The sequence below is a fragment of the Artemia franciscana genome, chromosome 9 (assembly GCF_032884065.1).
Source record: "Artemia franciscana chromosome 9, ASM3288406v1, whole genome shotgun sequence".
Lineage (NCBI taxonomy): Eukaryota > Metazoa > Arthropoda > Branchiopoda > Anostraca > Artemiidae > Artemia > Artemia franciscana.
The window spans coordinates 49,788,826-49,805,525 of record NC_088871.1 but is presented as its reverse complement, the minus strand read 5'-3'; the positions used below and the strand labels follow the sequence as shown (position 1 = coordinate 49,805,525).

General features: G+C 36.2%; 1 protein-coding gene across 3 annotated transcripts in view; it reads right to left on the bottom strand.

The window, feature by feature from the left end:
• Positions 1-16,700, bottom strand: part of LOC136031516 (uncharacterized) — a 335,648-nt gene that overhangs the window by 57,562 nt on the left and 261,386 nt on the right. For all 3 annotated transcript variants that reach the window (XM_065711185.1, XM_065711186.1, XM_065711184.1), the window contains exon 5: positions 13,703-15,350. In XM_065711185.1, coding sequence (XP_065567257.1) covers positions 13,703-15,350 — 1,648 coding nt within the window. The remainder of the gene's footprint in view (positions 1-13,702; positions 15,351-16,700) is intronic.

Sequence of the window (16,700 nt, the reverse complement as noted above, 5' to 3'; positions counted from 1 at the left end):
TATAAAAAAGAGAAAAGGGGCAAAGAACTGTTCAAATTTTTATAATAATATTCTACTAATTTGGCAGAAAAGGCATTCGATTTTTTTTTTTATGTTTGTGTATATGTTTGATTAAGGAATGCGTGGTCATAACCAAAAAAAAGAAACGGGGATGATTGCGGAAAATAAAAAGCGAAAGGTAGCTTCAAACTCTGTAATTGTACGAACTAAAATTGTCACCAGTTGATGAATTAGTTACATGTCCTTTTTATATTTTTTTTTCTTAGTTTCTTTCTTAGCGGTAAAGCAAAGCCGATTCTTCGGTACTTAGGTCAGGTCTCTATGGATCTAGAGTTGGGGCAGTGGGTTTGTAATTTCGGTACCAAAGAAACTGATAGGTGATGCTGATTGGTAATTTCGGTGCTCAAGACAATTAAGAAAATAATGTAAATAACATGATAGTAGGCCTTCATTCGATGGATACCAATGGAGTAACTACTCACAAAAACGTTTTGCTAGTAAAACATAATTGAATAATATAGATGGAAAGGAGCCGAAAAAAATACTTGAAAACAAAAAAATATACACATCTTTTTTTTTCCATATGTGTTCTTAATTGGTTCTTTAAGGAATAAACACTGAAAATAGTATGAAAATAGTGTAACAAGATTATTTTCAAAGAATATTTTTATCAAAACCGTCAAAATTCTTAGAAAGCAAGAAAAAAGAGGCTACAAAAGCACCAAATCAAGAACAAATGACTCATTTGTAAGAAATGGTAATGATAAGGTTGCATATTTTATCCGTCAAAGAATATATTTGCTTAAGCTTGTGCAAAACAGCTCTCAATAGATTCTCAAATGGATTCAATAGTATATATACTGAATTTTGAGGCATCCCTTCAATTCATTATTTAAGAATTTAAAATATCAAAAAAAAATAATGTAGATGGTAATGATTTTCCAGTATTTGCTTTCAACGGTATCAAAACTCTTAGAAAACAAGAACAAGAAAGGTTGCAAGAGCAGCAGATGAATGAACAGATGACTCATTTCTAAGAAAATGGAGTATGATATAATTGCATCTTTCCCCGTCAAAGGATTTATTTGCTTTAATCTTGTGCGAGACAGCTTTATGTAAATTCTCCAATGGATTCAATTGCATTTAATAAAGCTTTTGCAGGTCATGGTATTTAGAAGGCACTATCAGATCCAATGGACTTCATTACCAAATACACCTCGTCAATTTACAATAGTTGAGACACAATAATACGTGATCAGCTTCTCTACTTCTCAACTTTGACATAACAGCATGCTTAATAGAAATTCCCTCAATTAATGCTTATATATTTATACTAATTGTAACTGGCCCTACTGGCTTTTCACATTTTTTTTAATTAACTAATCTTATTCATATATTTATTTATAAATAATAATTTAGTTTACTACTGAATAAGATTAATTAATCAACAGAAACAAATTAATTAATTTTAAATGTTGAGTTGATCTGACTCGTTTCCCTCTGCTTAAATAGCTATTTTAGCACTCAAAAAAGAATAATTTATGCTACTTATACTATCGCAAAGAGAACGCCAAAAATGGTCGCTTGTTAGATCAGACATTTTTTATTAACGAACTGTAAATAAGGAACGATTCGGCTCAATAGTAACCAAAAACCTAAAAAACAAATACAAATACATCCGAAGAATCGGCTTATTATGCTAATTCAACATATACAGATTCACTAAGTTTAATGTAACTCGACAAAATCTACGAGCCTGAGAAAATTGCCCGATTCCAAAAAAAGGGGGAAACATCCCCTGAAAGTTAAGGAATCTTAATGGATATGGCAACATCAGATTTAGCACACCAGAGAACCCCGCTGTAGAGGTTTCAAGGTTCCATCTGCAAAAATATGGAATTTTGTGTATGCGTGTTTTTTTTTTTTTTTTTTTTTGCCAGAAGAAAGATAACGGACACGTGTTTATTTACCACGAACTGTTCGATAACCCTAATAAAGCAAGGAATTTTGTCATTTTAATCCCATGATAAAAAGAAAAATTAGTATTTAAGACAAACATTTAAGTAAAAGAATGAAAAGGCCTAAATAGAGGGAGGGTATTAACCTGTACCTCACCATTGCACAATCTTTAACTTTTCAATTTTCCCCTTTCCAGAAAAGTCATCCCAACGAAACAAGAATCTGAGTCTTCTTAATATTCTCCATAGAAACCATTTACTGTATAAAATTTCCTTCAAAGAGCCCCAGCTTGTATTGTGTGGCCTGTTGGTGAATGGAATATAAAATGGATTACTAAGTTCAATAGAAGGTATTATATAACGTGGGTCCAAGCTGTGAAGAAAGCGTAATACAGTCAGTGAGGGGAGTCTGTCAAACTACTTTTGAAAGGATAAGAATAGAAGATTATTGCAAACACATGCTGTTGTATTCCAAAGGAACAGAGTGAAAAATATATTTTCTGGAAATTTCAAACAAATACTCCATTTATAAACGTAAAAATTACCTTACGAAACTCATACAGCTTACAGAAAATAATAAGATATAGCGAAGGAATAATTGATTGCAGAATTTCTTGGAGGGCGAGAACAAAAATTTTGCATGCATTGCTTTAGATTTCCTCTTTGCAATTATAATTACTCGCCAGAATGTGATAAATTGACTACTGCTACTACTACTACTAACAACTCACTACAGTACCATGCCACCTGAGGTCAATACAGCTACGCACACTCCTCCTCCATCCCAGACAATTCAAATCCTCCCTCTTTATACCCACCAAGGATACTCCCACCCCATACAAAGATGACCTGCTTTCCGTATAGCCCTAGACGGTTGGCCAAAAAGGACAATCTTCGGTAATCTGTCATCCTTCATGCACAAAACATGTCCTAACCATCTCAACCTTTCTTTCACTATAGCCCTAGAAAGCGTGATTGAACCCCATTTTTGTACAGCCTACTGTTTGAAATACGATCAGTCAGCCGGGTATCCAGAACAATCCGAAGGCAACTTCTCTGGATCTTCATCCGCTTTTGGGAGCGCCCATGCTTCAGAGCGATATTTGACCACTGTCATCACTGCACCCTCCAATATTCTAATCTTGGCTTGCAGAATTATCTTCCCATTTTCCAAACTTCTTTTTAACTATGAAAGACCTCCCTGAGCCTTAGCTATTCTACTTTTAACATCTTCACTGCTCCGACCGTCTTTACTAATAATACTACCAAGGTAAGCGAAGCTGCCCGTTCTTATCGTTATCCAGCGTGACCTTTTCATCTTCACTTATTTCTAGCCTCAGTGACTTAGTCTTCTTAACACTAATTTTTAAACCTATTCTAGCAACCTGAACTCGCAAAGCCTGTAAAAGCTTATTCATTTTCCTGACAATTTCATCTAGGATGCTTAAATCATCAGCATTATAAAAGTCAAGGAGAGTTTTTCCTCCCCATTTGATTCCGTGGTTTCCCATTGCCTTTCCTGTGCTCCTTAAGACAAAGTCGATCAAAATGATGTATATAAAGAGGGATTAAACATAACCCTGCTTAACTCCTGATTTGATACAAAACCAGCTGCTAACTTAATTTTCTACTTAGTAGCTTCCTTGTTCATCATGAGCCCTACTACCTGTCTATGTACCACGTCCTTCCTACCTGAGTAAACAAATTCTATATCACCTAATTCCATGCTTCCTACCCTTGGGATATGAGTTTTCGAAACTCCTAATAAGTCTAGTTCGAATCGTCTGAATTCGTCAGTCAAAATGTCGGTACGATAGTCATTTTTACCGTCGTAACGCTCCAAGGTCCAGTTTGCATGTTCTTTAAATTATTGAAATTATTTTAGCCTCAGGAAAAGCAATGATCCCGGATACCAGTGCAGGTCAGGGAATAACAAGTCTACACCAAAACGCTTAAGCCAGCTTGGAACCGGGCAGCAAGAAGTCTTTGGGACCTCCAGTATGAGAAAAAAGAATACAGCTTTAGACTTTACAATCCCTATCGGCGGTGCCGAACTCCGTTTATTGGCCCTTCAGCCAGGAAGTGCAATGGGGATTTGGGGGCCAACCGTCCTGTGTAATCGCACGCCGTTCCTGTTTACCCTCCCCAGATTTCTCCAGGTACCTATTTAGAGCTGGGTTGACTCTGACTGAGCTTACTGAGTAACGCCACTGACCCCGTCCCAAACTAAATGATTGGTATACTAGGATTCAAACTCTCGCCCTCTTGGACAAAGGATCCTGAATCTAGTGCACCAATGCACTCGGCCAGGACGGCTCTTGAAGGCTCTGTGCAATCATGGGCCCATCTTGGTCACATAATGGGTTTCAGCCCTTGGTGATGCTCTTCTATCAACAAAAGGCAAAATCCTCAGCAGAAAGTCCCAAGTCTGTTACCTCCGGCTCATTATATATTCATACCTACAAATATTACGGTACTACGGAGAGGTAGCCCATAGTAGATAAATTAGCTATGAATAAGTTTTTTCAGCCCAAAAACGCTCGTCAAAACAGATTAAGCCCAGAAGAATCATCCATTAATCAGAATCCGTGCGAATGCTGTGTCGTTTACGAGGCTATAATTTCCCCAAAGGGGTGCCACTCCTCAAGTGAGAACAAAGTTCACCACTGGTCCCCAGTCTTATAGGTACCCCAAAAGGGTCGAGGCATTCTTTTGCAGAAGCCGTTGTCCATAGATCTGGATCTTATGTCCTGCCGCAGTTTTCCTCCTATAGAGTCTCCCAAGATGGTGTTCTGCGTCACCATGCAATTTAATCCATTACTGGGAGAAGGTTTGTAACTCATGGGATGTTTGGACGCACCGGTTGACCCTGTTGAGTGTACATTCTTATCAGCTTACAAATAATTGTAGTATCTAATATAATGTAGTGCTTAGTATAATTGCAAAGTATCTGTTTTCTTATCAGCCCAACATCAGACACGGTCTCCACATGGGGCCCAAAATATCAAACTGATTTTTGGAGGGATTCATCCAGCTTTTTACTCTTTCGACAAATTAAGAATATTCTATTCAACTTAAACCATTGTATTCAAACAAGCTTTCTAAGCAGGCTATTGCGTAGAAATTACTATACTATAAATTCTGTCACTTTGCCATTTGTCCTTGATTTTTTTTTTTTTTTTTTTTGTCAGTCCATAATAGTAAGACATTTATGTATATTTGATTAGATCTATTGTCAATTACCATAACCGTTGTCTTTGAATGGGCTTGCAACCAGTAAAGCTTGATAGCAAACATAATTTAGGTGGTTTGATAGTGTCATTTGTTGGACATTATGTACATTATGTTGGCCTTTTCGTCAAAACGTACCCGTAAAAAAGCTGGTTTTATCGGCTATTGGCGGCATTTTGAGCCTGGACTTTTTCGTAGACTGGTTCCTTGCTTAGCTTGTCAACTCGCTCCTTTAACGTTGTCAGAAGGCTTAGCAAATGGGCCCCGCGCTGGGACCACGACGTCATTACTGTCAAATTACTTGTCCCCAGGCCAATTAAAATGGATCGCAGTAACAAGAAGCACATGAAGTAAAAGGGTTAAAGTCAGCCAAAGCCATTGCTTTGGTCGTTTTCATTCAGAGTTTCTGAATTCTTTATTTTATTTTTTTCCGTTGGAAACCGTGCACGAGATACTAAGCTGTACAAAAAACATAGTTCGATTCTACTTTCTAGGGCCATAAAAAAGTAAGTTTAAGATGGCTAGACCATGTTTCACGGATGAAGGATGATATATTGCCAGAGATTGTGCTTTTTGGCTATTCATCTGGGACCAAACAAAAAGCAGGTCGTCTCCAAATCGGTTGAGAAGAGGTCATAAGGAAAAATTTCTAGGAGATTAGAACTTCATGATAGGGGGTAAAGAGTGAGGCTATGAACAGGATGTGTGGAGGAAAAGCGCGGCTGTAATGGCCTCAGGCGGTTAGATTGATACTTTTTTGTCCCAATCTTTTCTTGGTACATGTATGAAAAACCCTCTACCGCTCAAGTTGTTCATTCATTGACGCATTATTGAACTAGTTTTTTGTTCGTTAGTTTATTTCAGCTTAGCGTGAGACAAGAAAAAGAGAAGTGACAAAATAGATGGGAAATATATAATTTGGGCTACATATTTGCACATTAGTAATTGGACAGTGTGAAGCCAGGAAACAATTCTTAATACATTAAATAAAAAAAAAAAACTAATTTTTTTAGCTGAAAATAAGGAGCGACATTAAAACTTAAAACGAACAGAAATTACTCCGTATATAAAAAGGGTTGTCCCCTCCGCAATTCCTCGCTCTTTACGCTAAAGCTTTTAATTGTTTTAAAAAGTAGAATTGTGGCAAAAAGTAAAACTTTAGCGTAAAGAGCGAGGGATTGCGGAGGGGACAACCCATTTCATATACGGAGTAATTTCTGTTCGTTTTAAGTTTTAATGTCGCTCCTTACTTTCAGCTAAAAAAAATTAATTTTTTTTATTTAATTTCTGAACGTTTTTGAATTAATGCATGTTTGGTTTTGGCTCTCCGCACATAAATTATTAAAATGAAATTTGTACATTAATTCTTTTTTGGCTAAATGGCTTTCTCTTAGTTTTGATCAGACGATTTTGAGAAATAAGGGGTGGAGAAGGAGGCCTAGTTGCCCTCCAATTTTTCGGTTACTTAAAAAGGCAACTAGAACTTTTAATTTTTAACGAACGTTTTTATTAGTAAAAAATATGCGTAACTTAAGAATTAACTTACGTAACAAACTTTCATAACCTTATATTTTTATTATGTATACAAGGGGGCTTGTACCCTCGTTAATACGTCGCTCTTTACACTAAATCGTAAGTTTTGTCCCAATTCTTTAAGAATGACCCCTGAATCAGAAAGGCCGTAGAATAAATAGTTGAAATTACTAAAAATACTTTAGCATAAAGAGTGAGGTATTTATCTCCTCCTAAATACCTCGCTCTTTATGCTAAAGTATTATTAGAAACCCTCATATTCGTAATAATATCTGTTCGTTTTAAGTTTCAATGCTACTCCTTCCTTTCATTCGAAAAAGATTTCATGTTTATTTTTCATTGTTTTCTTATAGTAATGCTAGAAAATCCTGCGCCCTTTTCATTGAATTTTTCTTCCCCCATGACAGATTCCTGCAAGGAAAGACCCTCCAACATTGCCCCCTCTCCTCAGCCCCACCCCCAAACAAAATAAAATCCCCCTGAAAACGTCTGTACACTTCCCAATAACCATTACTATATGTAAACACTGGTCAAAGTTTGTAACTTGCAGCCACTCCCCCAGGGATTGTGGGTGAGTAAGTCATCCCCAAAGACATAGTTATTATGGTTTTCGACTATGTTGAACAAAATGGCTATCTCAAAATTTTGATCCGTTGACTTTGGGAAAAAAATGAGCGTGGGAGGGGGTCTAGATGCCCTCCAAATTTTTTGGTCACTTAAAAAGGGCACTAGAACTTTTCATTTTCGTTAGAATGAGCCCTCTCGCGACATTCTAGGACCACTTGGTCGATACGATGTCCCCTGGGAAAAAAAAAAAAAAAAAAAAAAAAAAAAATAAACACGCACCCGTGACTTGTCTTCTGGCAAAAAATACAAAATTCCACATTTTTGTAGATAGGAGCTTGAAACTTCTACAGTAGGGTTCTCTGATACGCTGAATCTGATGGTGTCATTTCCTACGACTTTTAGGGGGTGTTTTCCCCTATTTTCTAAAATGAGGCAAATTTTCTCAGGCTCGTAACTTTTGATCGGTAAGACTAAACTTGATGAAACTTATATATTTAAAATCAGCATTAAAATGCTATTCTTTTGATATAGCTGTTGATATCAAAATTCAATTTTTTAGAGTTTTGGTTACTATTGAGCCGGGTCGCTCCTTACTACAGTTCGTTACCACGAACTGTTTGATAATATGCAGAATAACTGAATCTAACACATTAGGCATGCAGACCCGCTATACTTTATCCCCGCCCCCCTAATGTGCAAATATATAGACCAAATTTATGTCTTAAGTATTACATTTTTATCTTACTTTGGTATATTTCATCAGGATTCAGCGTCAGGGAAACATACTAGAGAATATTAGGTAGGGGATATATCATACAAATACCCTTTTCTTTTTGTCAATGCTAGTTGGTTTTTGATTGCAGTTGCACCCATGCTCAAGCCTTTCCATGCACTATACTTCTATGCACTTTACTATTTTCTATGCCGCACAATAACAAAATATAATAAAAACTTTTCCCGCAATTATTGAACAAGCTCCGCGTGACTAGTTTTGTGATTTGAAGCTAGTTCTACAACGTACAAGCTACTATGCACAACCGTTCACAACTTGAGTATCGTGTGTTCAAGCCACCAAACAACGTTTAAAACAAATACTAAATGGTGAAACTGTTACAATATAAAAATCCCTTTAGGATTCTTTTTTTTAATAGGTCTAGCTGTGATTTAAAATTTTTCAACAGATATATCATATTTTAGTGTTATGTTAGGCTATATATAATCTCCCTAAGCAAATAATGAGTTAAGTTTTTAGAAACTAACGAAACAAAGAAAAATCTCAAATTTATAGACAGGTTTTTCATAAGAAAGGTAATTCGTGAGTCTTAATTCAAAGGAATCTCTTGCATTGTGCCTAACTTTGTGCAGCCATGAAGGCAGACACGAAGGAACACAGCTCGGTTTAATTATCTAAAGGAAGACACACCGAGAACCGAGTACTTGAGGAAGAGCTTCACTCGGTGCTGTGCTTCTATCTGGAACGATCTTCGTGGGGATATTATTCCTGCAGATTCCTCTGTTGACTCCGTCAAAAGAGGGTTCAAGACATTTAAAACCTCGAGTTTTCGGAACGAGGTTAAGGAATAGCGGCATATCAGATACCTTTAAGTACCTAGCGTTGTGAATATAGGATTTAAAAAAAACTTTTCTTGCGGAAATCAACTGGAGTTTATGGATCAAGGAAAAGAAAGCAAAAGATGTCTAAAAAAATAATTTAACATCTCTTTAACGAAAATTAATTTTTGCAATATCTAAGATTCGTAACTTGCAAAAAAAAGTTGTTTCACACGAAAGTAAAAAGCGTCTTTGGACCTTGAAACAAAATATATAGCCAATTTGATTTTAAGTTGCTGTGCTTTTAAGCTAATTAACTTAAAAGCGAATTGGCTAATTGGGGTAGCATAAGTGGGCAAAGACTAAGGCCCGTGCAATTGGGCTTTCAATAGTAGATATCAAAATCCCTTTATGAATGTTTCGTCCAGGTGTAATGCGTCCACCCTTTCTATAAAAATTCTCTGTCAAACTTTTATTTTGAATAGCCTATTCACATATTTTGGGGCCTATCGCCGCGGGAATACCAAGATCTCTTCAGCCCCAGGGATAAATATGTGGAAATTAATGTTTTGATTAAAATAATTTTCTTAAAATGTATATCCAAAGCCTTATAGAGAAGAGGTCCCAAGGATCATATGAACTGTAAAAAAAGCATCAGGTTGTCCAATGGTTGGGCTTCGACGCTTCAACATTTAAGAATATAATTACTTATGGTTTGAACCTCCAAAGTTCTACGACCATTTGCACTCCGCGATGATGTAGTACAAAATAATAACTGGAAAGAGATTTTTGCTCTATAATAACACTGTTGTCAACACTGTTGCATTGATTGCAATGTTTAATATAAGACAATGCAAAAACAAATTTCAACCAAAAAACAGTGCGGGAACTCCTGAGCAAACTAGTTAGTAACCTAATATAGTATAGAGAAATAAAATTTATTGTGAACATGCAAACGGGGAACAATTTAAAGTATATAATTTATCTCCTTTTACAAATCACTCAAGCTAGTTCAAACTCTAGTCTGATCCAAACATAAACCGACTATAGACTCTTAAAAATATCCACATTTTATCTTTGAAACTTTTTATTTCATTTATACGCTCGAAAGATTTTGACATATTCATTACTTGGGGGAAGGAATTTGACCGGCGATACTGTTTATCCGCAAGCACCTCCTGTCGAAGTGTTCGTCAAACATTTCCGTGATTCAAGGAAACTAAAAGTTTCTATTAGCTTATAAGCGAGACAGAGCAAACAACTTTCTTTTAGTCAACCCACGTTGCAGCACTTAGAAGAATAATAATACAGTTTTCTAATGAAAATAGTTACCGTGACTTAGTTTTAAAATCGACGAAGTTTGCAACAATGAAGATTAAATCGGAAGTCAAATAGAATTATTCTGTACTAGAGAGGGGTACAACCATAGCCCCTCCTTCTAGGGTACTGTTATTCATGAAAAAATTATGAGATGGCCATTAGAGACTTTTCAAATCAATCAATCAACTATTCTATTCCTACTAAAGCAGTATTACAACGTGAAATGGTTATTCGGTCAATGAAGCTTAGCTTGTTGTTGGCCACACGATATTATAAAAAAAAAAAAACCACTGACATAACCATAAAAATAGGCTAAATCAGATAATGCATACAAAATAAAGATAAAGGAGAATATAGAATTCAAATAAAGAAAATAAGAAGAGAGCAAGAACTCTAATAGTTAGGAAGGTTCCAGAATTACATTTTTAAAGGATCAAAAATCATTAAACATTACAAAGGATCAAAAGGGACAACTATTTTCATAGTTTTTCTTCTAAAATCATAATTGAAAATTGTTTCTATGTACAAGAGATACATATGTTTGCAGTTTTTCTTTTAAAATTCAAATTTAAAATGAGATTCTGAAACTCATTAGCCTTTGTTAAACTTTCTACGTTTATCTAAGTAGGTGAAGAATTTTGGGAGTGGCCATGGACCCGAACTCCCTTCTCTAGTGTCCATGAATATTAAGAATCCTCACTCATTTGTGCATGACACATTTTTCCTTTTATCAATATCAACTTTATTTTGAAGTTTTTCAAATACAGCATTACAATCCTAAACAAGAGCCAAGAGCTGATATGGCACTTGTGAAAAAGTTGGAACCTAAAATTAGACTCGGTACTAGAGTTATCGGCTTTGCTGGACGTCCAGAAGCACTGAACTTGCCAAGACACCAGAAATCCCTCCCCAACTCTCCGTTATGTCAATCACGTATTTAGAACTTGTGCTTATTCTTCCCACCAAGTTTCATCACAATCTCTTTGCTTTAATTGTTTCCCAAGATTTCCGGTTTCCCCCTTCAATTCCCCCCAACGTCACCGGATGCGGTAGGGATTTAAAATAAAAGCTCTGAGACACAAGGTATTTCTAAATATCAAATTTAATTACGATCCAGTCACCCGTTCTTAAGGTAAATATATCTAATTTTTTCTATTTTTTCCGAATTAACCGTCCATCCCTTCCCCCTCCCCCCAGATGGTCGAATCGGGGAAGCGATTATTTCTTATTTAATCTAGTCCAGGCCCTGATACGCCTGCCAATTTTCACCGATCGCTTTATCGATCACGTATCTAGTTTCAGATCTTTTTCATATAAATTTTAAGTAGTCCAGGACTCGAAACCAAGACCCCTCTCACTCTAAGCAAGGATTATACCACTTCACCAACACACACATAACTACAATGATTCGTTTTATCGCAAATAAAAATTCTTCTCAACTATCTCGTTCAATCGCACCCCCCCCCCAGATGGTCGAATTGGGTAAGCGACTATTTGTAATTTAATTTGGTCTAGTCCCAAATACACCTGCCAACTTTCATCGTCCTAACCTATCTGGAAGTGCCGGAACTAGCAAAACCGTGACCGACAGACAGACCGACGGACATAAATTGGGACCGCTATATGTCACTTGGTAAATACCAAGTGCCATAGAAATTGCACCAATATCAACTGTCTACTCTTTGCTTCTAATTACTTTGTTAAAAGCGGTTTTAGTATAAGAAATCCATGCATACAAAATTCGTACTTATATATTATACCAAAGACATTCAAGAAGAAGATCGATGAATGTAAGATCTGAGATAACCGGTTCCATAACCCCAAAGACAAATGAAGGGTAACAGAATGCATTGAACTTGCATAATTTGGGCTATATCTTTGCACATTATGGGGGTGGGGTAAGGTTAGATTCCTTTACCCTGCCCCCTAATTTGCAAATATAAAGCCCAAATTATATAATTATATTAAAGTATTATATTTTCATTATATTTTGTTATATTTCATTATGGTTAACCTAACTTCACTTTTTCAGTGTGTTTGGTATAATGTATAAGTACCAAAAAAGTTCGTTTCGTGGGGGGGGGGGCAAATCCTTCAAATCCCTCATTCTGTGAGAAGTGTCAGAAATTATGGAAAAATAAAGGAAAATCGTGATTTTTTTGGGGGGGGGCCTATAAGAGAGCCGTATTTGTGGATACTTCAAGAACATCTAAACAAAATGCGGATTTGCATTATTTTTGCCATAAGAAAGATCTCATTCAATTTTAATTATTTGTTTGTCTACTTGATTTGTTGTTGTTTTTTTTTCTAGGGGTAATCGAATGCCAGGGATGATCTTGAATTTTTTTTTTTTTTTAGTAAGACTGTTTTCCGGGGTAAATTTTTTCACAGAGAGGGAGGGTAGATTTCCCGTCATGATTTGCAAAACAATCGGAAGTTAAATAAGAAAACAACATTTTTTTTCAGCAGAAGGTAATAAGCAACATTAAAACTTTAAATGAACAGAAATTATTTTGTATATTACGGGGGGGGGGCTACCCCTTCCTCAACCTTCGCTCTCTATGCTAAAGTTTGATTTTTTAACCAAATCCTCTAAGAACGAGTCGTGGAACACAAATGCCGTTTAGTTGGAATAAGGGGCTTATTTAAAGGAGTAAAAACAGCGGGGGCTGAGGAAGGGGCAAAAGAAACATAGGGAAAAGTAAGCAAAAACTAAAAATACATATCATCAAAAGATGGTGTAACTTCCTTTGAAAGTGTAGTTGTATCAGGAATTAACAGATTGTTTTTCTCTTACTTTATGGATGTCTGATTTTGGTGTTGCTAAGTTGAACCAATTAATTTTGCTAGTTTATATTATGCGCTTCAAGGTGGCAATGCTGATAAAAATATGAAACTGCCATAAAAAACTCATGATATTGGAAAAACTAAAAGAAAAATAATTGGAAATCATGGAATTCTGGTACAAATAGACATAAGATGGGTCTAAGGGGTAAGAAATATCCATCTTCTCAGAAGTTTTCAGCGCATCAATAGACTTACCAAGATCAATACAAGCTGTACCGACCGGAACCTCATTAGCGTGCTGGAGAGAAGAAGTTTTGTGATTAGGGTTTATATATTGTTGAACTAGTTAACAAACAAAGTTGAATTATCTTCCAGCATTCCTTCTTTATGTAAATTAGTTTATTCGTCATTTTATAAAGATAAGTATTTTCTTATTATCTTTTTTTTTTGCATTTCTATTGCACACATTAACATATGCAGAGCGAGACTTCCTCACTCCCTTGGTCTCCCTCTTTTGAAATCCCGAGGCATGGACGATTTTCCCTTTAACTGCTTAGACATTCCATAAAACCTACCTTTTCTTCTTTTTATGTTCGAATGTATCCCCTGAAGATGTGGCTCCTCCAGGTAAAATTCCTGTGTACACGTCATCCAGCATCGTGCTGGCCAGCAATTGTGTGGCCAAAATTCCGCTTGTCACTTTTTGGTCTAAAAAAGCAGTTAAATAATTTATATGTTAAGCCCCAGAGACCTACCTTATCAAAGAATTCGGTCTCCTCCTGAGTTTTGGCATTGGAAAAGGTAGTTCTTCATTTGGACTAGATCTAGCACTATGACTCTCTTTGGATCCTCCAATTTTAGTCTGACCTCGTCTCCGTAATTTAGGCATCGCAAACGGGACACTGTCACAGCCTTGTTCCTCCTTTGTTGGTCCTAACGAAATCCCGCTGTCAGAGGCGTGATCAGATTGGACAGTAACATAGGGATAGTTTCCAGCTGACAGCTGGAGGGAAAGGGATTTTCTACTAGGCTTTTTTGGAACCTCTTTTTCTACGGAGATCTTATCCTCTGTTTTTGTTTGCTCCGAATCATCAGGACTTGTAGAAAAACCTTTATTTTCCGAAGATACGTCCTGAGACTTATCAGAAATAGGAGATAATATTTGTTGGAATTTTCTTGCAGATAGAGTCATTGAAGGTTTAGTAACTCGAGATTGGTTGGCCCGTGAAGGAAGATCTAAAGACAGGTTTTGGCGCTTTTTTGAGTGATCATCGGAGTTATGAGAGCTTAAGGAACTTGAGGTACTTCTTGCACTATCACTAGCACTAGATCGTATACTTTCTAAACTGCTTACAGTACTACTACTACTCCCCATGCTATCTGAACTAGCATATCGATTTTTGCTCTGGTTTTTATTGTTTGACTGATACCTATACTTGTCAATCTCAAGATTCCCCATTTCGCGGGAAATGAGATTAATTGATCTTTCATTATTTTCCAAATTCATTGCCAACTTTTTGAATTTGGGTACGAGTGGAACTGATGAAGGGGGTGTCACAGTAAAACTATAAATCGAACAAGTGTCATTGTCATTTTTAGTCACTGAAGTTTCGCTGTTCTTTTCTTCTGCAAAATTATCAATTCTCCTCGATCTCGGCAACTTCGTCCCCCCTTCATTATCAACTTTCGTCTCTGATGGAGATAGTTTATTAGTTTTATTCTTACTTTTCCAAAAACGGCGTAGGATACTGTTTGTGGTCTCATTGCCTGGTGTCATATTCTGTCCTCCGCTTCGGGAACGACTGTCAAAGGCAGTTTCATAAATCTCCTTGTGACGCATAGTCGATATTAGCTGTGCAAAATCTCGATCAAGTCCTTGTTTGGCAGTCAGAATCTGGCAGATGTCATCAAGCAGCGGAGCGTTATCACCGCCTACCACAACACACTCGTAGTAAGGCTCATCAATCAGAGTAGGACAAGAAGACAATGCTTTTTCTTTGACTAATGATGAATATTCATTACCAACGGGAATATTTAATTTATAAACTTGATCAAATGCGGATTTCCTAAGAGTTCCGTCTCTCTCAAAATTTTCATCACAAGCCACCGAATACCGCTTTTGTTTATTAATTCTTTTCTTCTTTAAATGACTAGGATCAACTTTAGCATACTCAGGTACAACCTGAGAAAAATACAATTCGTTATCGTACTCAGTATTGTTATGCACTAAATCAGATAGTCTATCTTCAATATACTCATCTTCATAAACTAGGTCAATCAGGGTTTCTTGCTCCTCCTGAAGTTTACTAATTTGGACACGAGTTACAAGCCTATCAGCTGAGTCGTAATCGTAAGAGGTGCAGATGTCTTCATAAGCATTATCATTAGCATCTTTTTGGCGGCCTAAAAGAAAAAAAAACAACAAGTCATTGGAAGTTGATTACATTCAAGCAGCTAGACGATAAATCTTTTTTCCTTTTTTTTCTGTACTAACTACAAAACAAGTTCTAAACCGTTTTTTCTCATCCCTGGTTTCTTAATTAAATGCTTGTTTTGACATCACAATTCTTTTGTGTTGATATAAATGGAAAGCGTGCGCAGTTGTTTATATTTTGCCACCAATTGGGGGTCTGTAGAAACAAATAAACCAACAGAAATCTCCTTGGACTAGCGATGTCTCGCTTTACTTACCTTATATAAAACAATAAATTTGTGACACATGCGGTACAATCCCATTTGCTAGGGCCACGATTCAAAGAAAAAGGTAAAGACGTCTAGGCCACGGTCTACTCATCAAGAATGACAGACTGCCGAAGACTATATTTTTTTTTACCATCTATCTGGGGCCAAACAAAAAGGCGGTCATTTCCAAATGAGGTGGGAAAAGGCCATAATGAAATATTTTTAGGACGTTGAGACTTCAAGGAAGGGGCTAAAGAGTAAAGCATTGAATGGATTGCAGTGGAGGAGGCGTTTCTACAGCTGTATTGGCCTCAGGCGGCTTGGTGCTGTGGTGAGCTGTTACTAGTATAATATAAATATATATATATATATATATATATATATATATATATATATATATATATATATATATATATATATATATATACATATATATATATATATTTATTTATTTAAAGGATCCTTCAAATTGATTAAATAAAAAAAAACTAATTTTTTTAGCTGAAAGTAAGGAGCGACATTAAAACTTAAAACGAACAGAAATTACTCCGTATATGAAATGGATTGTCCCCTCCGCAATCCCTCGCTCTTTACGCCAAAGCTTTTAATTGTTTTAAAAAGTAGAATTGTGGCAAAGAGTCAAACTTCAGCGTAAAGAGCGAAAGAGGCAAAAAATACAAAATTCCACATTTTTGTAGATAGGAGCTTGAAACTTCTATAGTAGGGTTCTCTAATACGGTGAATCTGATGGTGTTATTTATCGATATCGTTATTAGGATATCGTTAAGATCCTACGACTTTTAGGGGGTGTTTCTCCCTATTTTCTTAAATAAGGCAAATTTTCTCAGGCTCGTAACTTTTGATGGGTAAGACTAAACTTGATGAAACTTATATATTTAAAATCAGCATTAAAATGCGATTCTTTTGATGTAGCTATTGATATCAAAATTCAATTTTTTAGAGTTTTGGTTACTATTGAGCCGGGTCGCTCCTTACTACAGTTCGTTACCACGAACTGTTTGATATCGAAAGCTCCTAAATAAAAATTGAATGCTAATGTTGTTCCGTCGT